The following is a 12,073-nucleotide window of genomic DNA, read 5'->3' as shown; positions in this document are numbered from 1 at the left end:
CGGCGGCATGAAGAGGCCGCGCGCGAGGCCGATGCTCGGAGGAGCTCCGGCGGTGGCGAGGCCAACGCTCCCCGCGCTAGGGTTTCCGGCGGCGGCGGTGGAGGGGTCGCGCCTGTAGGATGGGGTGAGCGGGGTGCCGGCGCGTGCGTCCATCGAGTCAAGTTTGCCGGCGCCGGCGAGCGCGGGGCGAAGGTGGCGGGGAGGAGAGAGTGCGGCGCGAGCGCTCGTGTGTGCCGCGCGCGGAAGCGGGCACCCCGAATACACAGCGCGAGTTGGCAATTTAGACCGTGCGCCCAACTATATATGCCGCGCGCGGTTATTGCGAGCCCGCTGAAGCTTGTCTACAGGTTGCGCGCATTAAAATGACAAAATTTACGGCGCATCGCTTGTTTAACACGGCTGTTGGAGATGCTCTTACGCAACCGACCTATGGAAAGGGGGATGCAAAATGGTCAAGATATGCATGCTGAAAGTAGAAGGAAACTACGAGCATGGATGAAAAATGTTATTGTTACGAATGAAGTTAAACTTCAAGGTTACAGACGAACGAAATGTATACGTATACATAGTACGTAATACCTTTCAGAGCAATAATAGGCATGCATGCATGGCGGTGTAACGAGCCCCTCCTGCCGAACGCACGCCGGAAGTGCAAACCGCGGCCGGCCGGTCGCCGCCACCTAGCTGCGTTTTCCACCGGCCATTTGACCCTAAGTGCGCGGAAAATGTCTTCCCTCTTGACTTCCTCCGTATCGTCTTGCCCTGTGTTAGCGCGATCCCTGCGTGCAGTACAGGTCTGCTGGACAAAAGTGAAAAGGGCAGTTATTCTTTTTTTCTCCAAAATGAAACACATATACACAAGAATATTTGCACCGCATAAAACACATTTACTTTCGGGATGGTTAGGGATAAGTCGACTGAAAATTCAATTTGTATTTGTATCAATCGATTCATTTCAGCCGTCCAATGCAAACAAGCGGTTCAGATTGTTTGGTCAACCTCCAGCCTGCAATTGTGTGTTGTGCGTTCGTTGAGATGGGTGTACGTGAGCATTTACGATTGTACTGTGTTGAAAGAAAAAAACTTCAGTTCAGGTATGATGGGATCGAAACCATAGCCTGAAACGTCCTACGAGAGGAAGGACATTTTCGCCCTGTTCACATCCATGCAGGAAGGCACTGGAAATCAAAGACAAGATCAAGACAGACAGAAGGACATTTAGTCCTCCACGGAGTACTTTCCTAGGCACCATGCCGTCAAACTTGCGGCTCTGTCGGCCGTTTGTTCTTTCAGAATTGCTCCGTGTGTAGGTTTGGACTTTGCCTGGCATGTCCGCCTTCACCTACCCACACGTACGTGTGCGCGCATTCGTGCGACTGGAGTTTTGACTCGGCTGGAGTGGAATTGAAGGTGTGCTGAGATTCATCGCATCACGCCCGCAAGAGGATCGAGCACCTTTGCAAGTTATATATCATCGCTAACGAATGAAGTAGGAGTACGTACTAGTATCAGATAACATCACTAACGAAATAAAGGTTCACATTTTTGGAAGAACAAGATCGAAAGAGCTACTGTTAATTTTACAAAGAAGGGACGGAGGAATCAGCTGGAACTAGCTAGCTCCCGGACTACTGCAAGAAGCACCCCGGTCACGGTCAGCGCTGCGCCGGCGGGGCACAGGTGATGTGCGCGTTGTTGGAGTGGCACGACGGCCCGGCCGCCGAGTCCTCCGCCTCCCCTCCCAGGACCCGGCGCGCCAGCTTCGAGCCGAGCGTCCTTCCCAGCGCCTGCTGCAGTACCGGTGCCCCTGAACCCTTCCTCTGCTCCGACGACACAACGCCACCGCCACCCATCGCCAAAGTTGCAAAGGTACCACCGTCATCATCAACAGTGTTTGCTCCAGGATGACCAGTCGGACCCTCCTCCATCGAGAGCCGGACTTCGGTCGTCCCGTCGTCGTGGAGCGGTTCGGCGGCGCTGTGAACCATCGTCGGAGACAGGACCCCGGCCATCTGCGGCTCGCGGGGAGGTGGCCTCGAGCCGTATGAGCTCTGCACAAGGGCACAGCATGCGACAAGAAGCAGCGTGAGCCAAGCGCGCGAGCACCGTGCCATCGGGTCAGGGTTTCAGCGAGGCAGTACGTACGTAGAGTGTGGCTAGGTGAGCTTCCTTTCGAAGATACTGCTGAGTGAGTACCGACTCCTCTCTACCACACGAGTGACAAGACTAGGAATAGAACTGTTACTGCAATGTTTGCAATGCAGAAATGCACAGGCAAACATGACGTGCTTATAGGGGTGTTCGGACGTAGTACGTGGAGAAGGTAGACCGAAATGACTGGTCAATGGCGAGGAAAGGCGCCCCACGCACACAGTTTTCACCGAGCATGTGATGTGATGAGGCCTTGCTAATTACCGTGCGGTGCGCGTGAAGAACACATGAGCGTAGTAGTATCATCTTCTTGAGCATAGAGCAGCAAAGTCTGCCTGGAAACTACGCGCGTCTTGTCCGGCCGGCCGTGTACGTCCGGCATGACAAACATGCATGCACCACCTGTCGGTGCCCGGTTTTGTACGTAGTCTATGCTCGTAACACGTGGACCTTTTTGCGAGGAGTATACAAGTAGTACACTCTACAGTAGTACAGTATAGGAGTATCAAGGATTCGCTGAGCTGCAAAGTAGAGTATATACAATGGGCTGGTGGTCGGGGACTCGGGGGCATTGCATAGGAGCAGAGCATACAAGTTTCTTCAGGTTCACACTGCATGCACGGATGCATGCATGCAGAGTTAATTATACAATCATATGCTAGCTAAACTGAGGTCGCATGTCGCGCACGCCCATGTTTGACTATGCGCATCCGCACGCTACCGCAAACATCGTCACCGCTGACGGAGCCCCGGGTAGTAACTTTCGGGACTGGTAGGATTGTTAGTTTGTTTTTTCATAAGCAGCTACTACTCTGCGTACTACTCCCTCCGTCCGGAAAAAGTTGTCCGGCCGTAGTTCAATTTTATGAGCGCTTCCGGAGCCGGCAAGTCGCGGGCTTTGCAGAAAAGGGGATCCTTCCCTCTAGATCTCCTGGTGCGAACGAAGAGAAGCAGCAAGAGAAGGGGAGGAGGCGGCCGGCGCGTGGCGAGGCGACGCAGCAGGCGCAATGGGCTGTGTGGCTTGTCGGAAGAAAGGGGAGGGGTTTTTCATAAAATGTTGGCGGAGACAACTTTTTCCGGACGAAGGGAGTACTAACTAGCTGCCAAAATGCACGTCGAGCTGGTATGTTCTCGGAAACTGGTCTGGAGCACAGATCGACCAAGAGAGCATCTGTCTGAATATGCCTGATCGATCCTTTGCACGGAAGCACCTCAGTTAGTGCCGACCTATGAAAAGAGGGACGCAAAATGGTCAAGACATGCATGCTAAAAGTAGAAGGAAACTACGAGCCTGCTAGATGAACGATATATCATTACAGATCAAGTTATACTACAAGGTTACGGCCGAAATGTACGTATACACGCATAACCTTGAGAGCTGTAGAAGAATAATTTGATGCAAGACAAACTTCATAAGGTGCCACAATATAGCACATATAGGGGTAATTTCGTCCATAATTATGACTCCAGTTACAAATTATAGACTTAAAAAACAAACGGAACAACTACAACTAATACACGTACGCCGAGTAATGCTACCCACACGGGCATTTTACGGGGGTTTTACGGGTTAACTAAAAATTAATGGCTGTGATTTAGTAAAGTAGGACAGGCCCCACCATTTAGAATAAGGGAGGCCAATTAAATTAGGCCATGTTCCTCAGTTCGTGAAGTCCGTTGAAACGTCCCCATGAATGTAGTATTATCGCGCGTATGCTCCTCCCCTCTCGAAGCATCGTGCCGGACAATAGTACGGACGAAAAGTAAGTATACATAGTAACTTTCAGAGGAAGAGTACGTAGCCATGGATGCATGGCGGTGCAGCCAGCAAGGAGTGGAGCCCCTCTGAACGCCGGATCAACTGTGGCCGGCCGGTCGCCGCCACCTAGCGTTCAGCATCGTCACAACGCCTGGGATGAGCGATGGAGCGGGCCGGGGGTGCAACGCATCCTCCATGCCATTCCATGATTCCAATTTCTAGTTGATGTCTGATGCATGTCTGTTCGATCGGTGTGAGCTAAGCATTAGATGATTAGGTTTAGTTGCGCATGTGTTTTTGGATTTATTTCACACTTTTCGGTGTTATTACATCGGTAGTATGGCGCGTCCGTCAAGTACGAGGCATCTGTTACGATTTCGTTTATCGCAAGATCCGTGGGCTTGGTCGTTCAAAAATGTGGGTAGGTGTACACGCCTTCATAGGGATGAGTGTGTGTGAACGTATGTGTTAATAATGCATTTGTAGAAGAGGAAAAAACTTAATTTGCTGCCATGAGACGGCACCTAGCTTCGTTTCCACTGCTGATTTGCCCTCGGTTCATGTACGTGGAAAGATTCCTCAGTCTTGACTTCCTTGCCACTACGGTCGGTGCCATCCCTGCGTGCGTGCATGCATTTAAGACAATGCCACGACTCATGAAAGGAGAAAGAAAAAGCACGTGATGTTCGTGGCATTTTCAAGGCCATTTGCGGATTATTATATTAATTACAGCACCAGTGGAGTATATTTACAAGATATATACAGCTGTTTAAACACTTTACAATTCATACACAGTACATGTAGGCATCTATTTTTTGATGAATGATGGCTACTTGGTAAATAACGACCAAACCCTAGCTAGCTAGTTAACTAACCAACATAGTAGGAGCAGTACTCTACTTGTGTTTAGCCACGACGAAGGAAGGTACAGTAGTATCGGCAGAGTGCAGAGTGGCAGGCATATATCTTAGTCTTACGGGGTGCAGCCCTGGCGACCGTTGGAGCCGCACGAATGGCCGGCTCCGTCTACAGCTCCTCCCGGCAGCAACCTGCGAGCCACGGCCGGCTTGGTCTCGGCCGACCAGAGACCGCCAGCAGCATTGCTCGACATGGCAGACGCGGCCGAGCCCGGGCCATGCTGACGATGCCGCGGCGCCGCCGTCCCCAGCGCCGGCGTGCTCCCCGCCATCAGCGTCTGCTCGGCGGCTTCCTCTGGACCCGTCGCTTCCGCGACGGCGAAGCACCCGACTCCATGCAGAAACGGGGAAGCCACCAGCAGGAGGAAGCAGGCCACGAGCACCAGCGTCTTGCCGTTGTTGTTGCCGCAGCCAGAGACCCCCATTTGGACCTAAAGTTATCAACTCTAGTACAGGAGAGGGATACGGTGTAAGCTGGTCTGATTAAAGCTCTGATGAGAGATCAGTTGAGCGAGGTTAGCTGTGTTTTTGCGGTGAGGGAGCAACGGGTTGGAGGCTTGGAGCTGTAGCACCAGAAAGGAGTTATTTTTTATAGGTCGAAGAGGATCCTTCGGACGCAAGAAATCGATCGAGCTGTAATTTCCTTCAAGGGCACACGTACGCGCTTGGAGTACTTGTCTTGGGGAAAAACAAGGTACACATTATAGTTAATTTTATCTTGCCGGAGACGCGTACTACATTAGTTAATTGGCATATTAATTACTTTTTCTGCGTAGAATCGGAAGTTTAGCCTCAGAATATGCGCATCTTATGGACCAAGCTTAGCCGTAAACACTGCACCGCGTCAGTAGGATGGCCAGCCCAGAGGAGCAAGTGCTCAAGTTATCTGCCAAAGGGAATGTGAATGCCGAATCCGTCGGCAATGGGTTAGCAGCACAATAGAAAACTGGCCCCTACGGACAGCACCGCGTCAGTAGGATGCTAGTTCTCGGCCGCAAAGGCAGCCGCCGGCCAGGGCCAGGGCTCCAACTCCAAGCGCGTACCCCTACGTCCTACGCACCTGCTAGCTACACGACCTGTCTGCCACGCGCCCACGCCTTTTTTCCCGGCCTCCTCAGAGTAAGTATAATAAGATACCGTCGGCAAGCTGTAAGGATTAAAATATTATATGTTTACCAAGTTAGATGAGAGAGAAGAGGAAAGAGAAGGGGAACGGGCTGTAGATTAAGAGCTGGCTGCAGCACGTGCTCCAAGAAACAATGTGAGATTGTAAAGTGGGTCATCTATTAATGAAGTAGTAGTAGTTTGTAAATTGCTACTGTACATGTTGCCTATTAGGTTGGCTATAGATAATGTGGCAACTTCATATAGCCGATTGTTGGCTGAGTGAGGGCTTTTGGTGGGCGACCTCCATGGAGGTGGATATATTAAAAAAAAATTACATTTTAGAGTTTCAAAAAATTCTGAAAAAAATTCTACACATTCATATGGATGTATTCTACATGTGTATAAAATCTCACAACGAAATACATTATGGTGAGAGCTACACAAAAAAAGAAAATCGTGCATTTCTAATAGTGAACAGTGTTTGCACTGTTCATCGGTTTGAAAACCGCGAATTGTCTTTTTTGTGTAGCTCTCGTCATAATGTATTTCATCTTCAAAATTTACACATGTGTAGAATACATCCATGTTAACATGTATCTTTTTTTCAAAATTTTTGAAACTTTAAAATATGTTTGTCGATTTTTTCAAAATATCCACCTCCATGGAGGTCGACCGCCGTTGGCATTTTGCGATTGTTGGCTATACTATTAACCATGCTTTCAGCAATCTTCTCTTTTAAGTACTGTTGAACAATGTTCTCTCTTTTCTTTTTGAGATAAATTGCCTCGTAAAAAATGTAGGAAGTGTGTTGTAGCTGGGCCTCTCCGCTCCTGGCCAAGTTACTGCTCTGGCCCATGAAATCGAGGCCTGGCACACCGCACGCATTTACATCAAATCCACACATCGTAGCTAAGCAAGACTTCGTTTTTCTTGTCTGGAGGCGATAAAGCATTGCGGGGCTGTTTGGTTCAGGCCTAGCAATGCCACACATCGTCATACAATGTTGCCAAAGTCGTTCAGCGTTATAGTTTTTGAAAATAAAAGTCATAAATTGGCGCCTAAGGAAATATTGCCATATTTTCTGAGTGTATGTGATGTGAGACCATAGTGTGCCTTGCAAAAAGTGCGGCTTGAACCAAACACCAACCTAAGTTGGTCAAACTTGACCAACCTGAAGGAAATATGCCCTAGAGGCAATAATAAAGTTGTTATTTATATTTCCTTATATCATGATAAATGTTTATTATTCATGCTAGAATTGTATTAACCGAAAACTTAGTACATGTGTGAATACATATACAAACAAAGTGTCACTATTATGCCTCTACTTGACTAGCTTGTTGAATCAAAGATGGTTAAGTTTCCTAACCATAGACATGAGTTGTCATTTGATTAACGGGATCACATCATTAGAGAATGATGTGATTGACGTGACCCCATTCCGTTATCTTAGCACTCGATCGTTTAGTATATTTCTATTGCTTTCTTCATGACTTATACATGTTCCTATGGCTATGAGATTATGCAACTCCCGAATACCGGAGGAACACTTTGTGTGCTACCAAACATCACAACATAACTGGGTGATTATAAATGTGCTCTACAGGTGTCTCCGATGCTACTTGTTGAGTTGGCATAGATCAAGATTAGGATTTGTCACTCCGATTGTCGGAGAGGTATCTCTGGGCCCTCTCGGTAATGCACATCACTATAAGCCTTGCAAGCAATGTAACTAATGAGTTAGTTACTGGATGATGCATTACGGAACGAGTAAAGAGACTTGCCGGTAACGAGATTGAACTAGGTATTGAGATACCGACGATCGAATCTCGGGCAAGTAACATACCGATGACAAAGGGAACAACGTATGTTGTTATGCGGTTTGACCGATAAAGATCTTCGTAGAATATGTAGGAACCAATATGAGCATCCAGGTTCCGCTATTGGTTATTGACCGGAGATGAGTCTCGGTCATGTCTACATAGTTCTCGAACCCGTAGGATCCGCACGCTTAACGTTAGGTGATGATCGGTATTATGAGTTTATATGTTTTGATGTACCGAAGGTAGTTTGGAGTCCCGGATATGACCACGTACATGACAAGGAGTCTCGAAATGGTCAAGACATAAAGATCGATATATTGGACGACTATATTTGGACATTGGAATGGTTCCGGGTGAGATCGGGCATATACCGGAGTACCGGAAGGTTACCGGAACCCCCCGGGAGGTATATGGGCCTTATTGGGCCAAAGTGAGAGAGATGAGAAGGGAGCAAAGGAGGGGGCGCCCCCCAAGCCCAATCCGAATTGGAAGGGGGGCCGACCCCCCCCCCTTTCCTTCCTCCTTCCTTCCCCTTCCTTCAACTCTTAGTACAACTAGGGAAGGGGGGAATCGTACTCCCGGTGGGAGTAGGACTCCCCATGGGCGCGCCATAGGAGGGCCGGCCCTCCCCCTCCTCCACTCCTTTATATACAGGGGAGGGGGGCACCCCATAGACACACAAGTTGATCCTTGATCTCTTAGCCGTGTGCGGTGCCCCCCTCCACCATAATTCACCTCGGTCATATTATCGTAGTGCTTAGGCGAAGCCCTGCGCCGGTAGCTTCATCATCACCGTCATCACGCCGTCGTGCTGACGAAGCTCTTCCCCGACACTCTACTGGATCGTGAGTTCGTGGGACGTCACCGAGCCGAACGTGTGCAGATTGCGGAGGTGTCGTACCTTCGGTGCTAGGATCGGTCGACCGTGAAGACGTACGACTACATCAACCGCGTTGTCATAACGCTTCCGCTTACGGTCTACGAGGGTACATAGACAAGACTCTCCCCCTCGTTGCCATGCATCACTATGATCTTGCATGTGTGTAGGAATTTTTTTGAAATTACTACGTTCCCCAACATAACCTTAGAGCATCTCCAATAGCCCCGCAACGTCCCGCGCGCCAAAAGTCAGGATACAGCGCCGGGTGAGCCAGGTTTTGCGCGCGGCGGCGCGCTGGCTCCAGCGGCCGCCGCAAAATAAAGCGCGCCCGAGCCGCTCCAGCAAGCGCGCTATATTTTGTACATAGTTCTCAAGTCTTCTCCTACAATACATAGTCATAGTACATAGTTCTACGATACAACTAAGCGTACATAGTTCTAGTCTTCTCCTACAATACATAGTCTCACATAGAACTACTACTCGTCATTCTCCGACTCGGACTCTGTCTCGGTGATGTCCTCCTCAGACGTTTGAGCATAGGCGTCAAGGAACCGATCGTCGCCGGAGTCCCAGGACGACGCATCTCCTAGCGGCATGTTGTATTTAGCGACCGCCTTCCGCGTTCGCTTGTCCTCGCGATAGGCGGTTCGCTCCTTCCTCTCCGCCCTCCTCTCGGCGAAGAACTGCTCCTCGTTGATGATATCTTGCGGGAAGCGTTGCCTCCACAGCGCCATGGCTTCCTCGTCCATCTCGGCCAGGCTGAGACGGCGCTCCCGCCTCCGGTTTTTGCGCCGATCCTCGTTGGTGATAAGCCGCGGAAAAGGAGCCAACTCCTGTGGCCGCTCTGGCGTCGCCACGTCGGTGAAGTTCATGTCCCAACGGGACCGCCGGAGGCGCCACGCCGCAGCGTCGTACGCGCGGGCGCCGTCCTGGGCGGTGTCGAAGGTTCCGAGGCCGAGGCACACGCCGCCGCCCAACCGGATCGAGGCGGAGTAGGTGCCGGACGGACGCACGCGGACGCCGCGGAAGCCCGAACCTCCCCGGCGGCGAGGCGGCATGGTGGCGCGGTGGTGTCGTGTCGGCGGCGAGGAAAGAATGCGCTAGAGCGAGTGAGAGAGAGCGGCAGAGGCGCTGCAATTTATAGGCGCGCCGGACGCGGTGCGCCAAATCTAGCGCGCGAGCTGCCGCCTTTTCCCGCGCGCGCTAGTTTCCCGCCACCGCTGGAGCGCACGAAAACCTCCCGCGCGCGCTAAAATCCCAGTTTACCGTGCGCGCGCCTTTTGGCGCGGCTGTTGGAGATGCTCTTAGGTGTGACAACCTTAGACAAACTTAGTCTCAAACCAAACAACCCCACAGTATGTATACACTGTATACGTTACACGGAGGAGGCACCTGACATGTCCGGGAGTGCGGACATGTCCTCAGTTTCTCAAACTTTGTACTTCATTTCGACAAACGCGCAAACAAATTATTAAAATTCATTTAAGATGAGGTTAGAGTTTCTCATCATGTGGCGAGATTTGGTGTCAGGTGTTTCGGATCTATTCAAGGGTTCAACGATTGACACACTGGTACTTAGGGGCGCTTGCACGAAGACTTCCCCGCTGTGATCGACAAGGTCAAGCCGACTCCAGTACAGGACCAACGACAACAGCACGTCGGTGGCTCGTTCTCGCGACTGTAAATGGTCGTTCGATGGTCTCAAAATTTTAATATAATTTTTTTTATATTTGAGGTGCTTTGTACTTTCAGTGAACTTTCGTAATAGACCAAATATCTGATGACTAACCGCTAGAGAGTAGCTCACAGTGATCGTTTCTGATTGGTCGATAGGGGCAGGCCAGGGCGAACCCCGATTGGCCCAAAAGGCCCACTTAACTCTTTTTATTTTAAAAAAAAACGCCATGAACAAAAAACATTCCTTATAAAAATACAAAGAATACCTGAAATTTTGAACTACCATGCTCTGAATTATGAAAAATGCCATACTACTTTTAAATCTGCCATTTCTCTAATTTATAAATTTACAACGAGCATGATAAAAAAGAGTGACTTGTGATCTAGAGAAACTAAATTGCCATGCTAAACTTTAAAACTCGCATCCTCTAGCTAAAAAGTGCCATGAAAAATAATAATATGGAAATTACCATGCTACTTCATAAAACTGTCATTTCTCTAGTTTTGCTATGCTACTTTATAAAACTGTCATTCCTCTAATTTATAAATTTTTCATGATAATAAAACATGTCATGGTAATAATAATATGTCTGCCATCCTCTTAATAATAAAAATACAGTGCTAAAAATATAAATTTATAAATCCCATGCTCTAAAAATACGGAAATTGTCATGATACTTTATAAAACTGACATTTCTCTCGTTTATAAATTTACTATGATAATAAAAAAAATTCCATGCCAATAATAATAAAACTGCCATCTTGTTTATAGTAAAAATGTGATCCTCTTAATAATAAAAGTGTTATGCCAATAATAACAAAAATGCTATGCTCTCAATAAATAAAATTGTCATGCCGTTAATAATAAAACTGCCATCATTTTATTAGTAAAAAGTCATGTTATTAATTATTAAAGTTCACTGCTCTTAATATTTTATTTATAAAAATGCCATGTTATTGATTATTAAAATTCCATTCTCTTAACAATAAATTGTCATATTTCGGAAGAACAAAATATTTCAAGGTTTAAATATGAAAAAGAAATTGCCATGCTACCTATATGTTATAAAAATGCACATGACAAGTTTTGAAAATATCCCCTCTAAAAAAATAGGGATTCTTGTTCTTTCAAAAATTAACTCAAATACATAATGTTGTTTGAGCATCAGTGTTCACAAGCCCCGCTTCGGCCCAAGTGATGAGTGTGCATGGTCCTCGCTTATCCTAAAAAAAATAGAAAAAAAAGAAAGGAAATAAAAAAAGAAACCGTTCGTCACGAGAGCTGAGATAGCGAACCACTCCAGAGAGCTGACACACCCGATTCGCGTGCTAGTACATCGGACGGACGAACGAGCGGTCGTCGGACAGCATCTCCGAAAATGGAACGTGCGTGCAGGTGAGTGCAGCATGGGAATCGCGACCAAAAGATATGCGGCCACGTAACGTGAAGCGCCGTGCCGTGCCACCCGGTCAGTCAGGGCAATCGTCCTGCCGCGATTGCCGCCTGGACCGGAATGGGTCTGGCCCGTTGCCAATCTCTACTACTCCGGCCGGCCACGTAGTACAGTACTAGTACCTTTCTAGCAAAGCAACATTTATTGAAAGCGATTGGTACGAAGAAAAAGGCATGGAATAATGGCGGCCATACCAGTCGCTGATCAAGGCAACATGTGCATGTACGCTCATTCTAGAAACGATTGGAAGGGCTGCATAAGCCGTGCAAGAACAGGTCGGAGAAACTCTTCGTCTTTTGCGTTTG

At 48.5% G+C, this 12,073-nt stretch overlaps 1 protein-coding gene across 1 annotated transcript; it reads right to left on the bottom strand.

The window, feature by feature from the left end:
* Positions 1-1,655: 1,655 nt before the first annotated feature.
* On the bottom strand, positions 1,656-2,114 carry LOC123096604 (uncharacterized). Its single transcript, XM_044518365.1, has one exon. The coding sequence runs from the start codon at positions 2,112-2,114 to the stop codon at positions 1,656-1,658; it is 459 nt and encodes a 152-aa protein (XP_044374300.1).
* Positions 2,115-12,073: the final 9,959 nt, after the last annotated feature.

This window comes from Triticum aestivum, chromosome 4D, assembly GCF_018294505.1.
Source record: "Triticum aestivum cultivar Chinese Spring chromosome 4D, IWGSC CS RefSeq v2.1, whole genome shotgun sequence".
Classification (NCBI taxonomy): domain Eukaryota; kingdom Viridiplantae; phylum Streptophyta; class Magnoliopsida; order Poales; family Poaceae; genus Triticum; species Triticum aestivum.
Note: the sequence above shows the minus strand (reverse complement) of the source record. Positions and strands in the feature narration are given on the sequence as shown.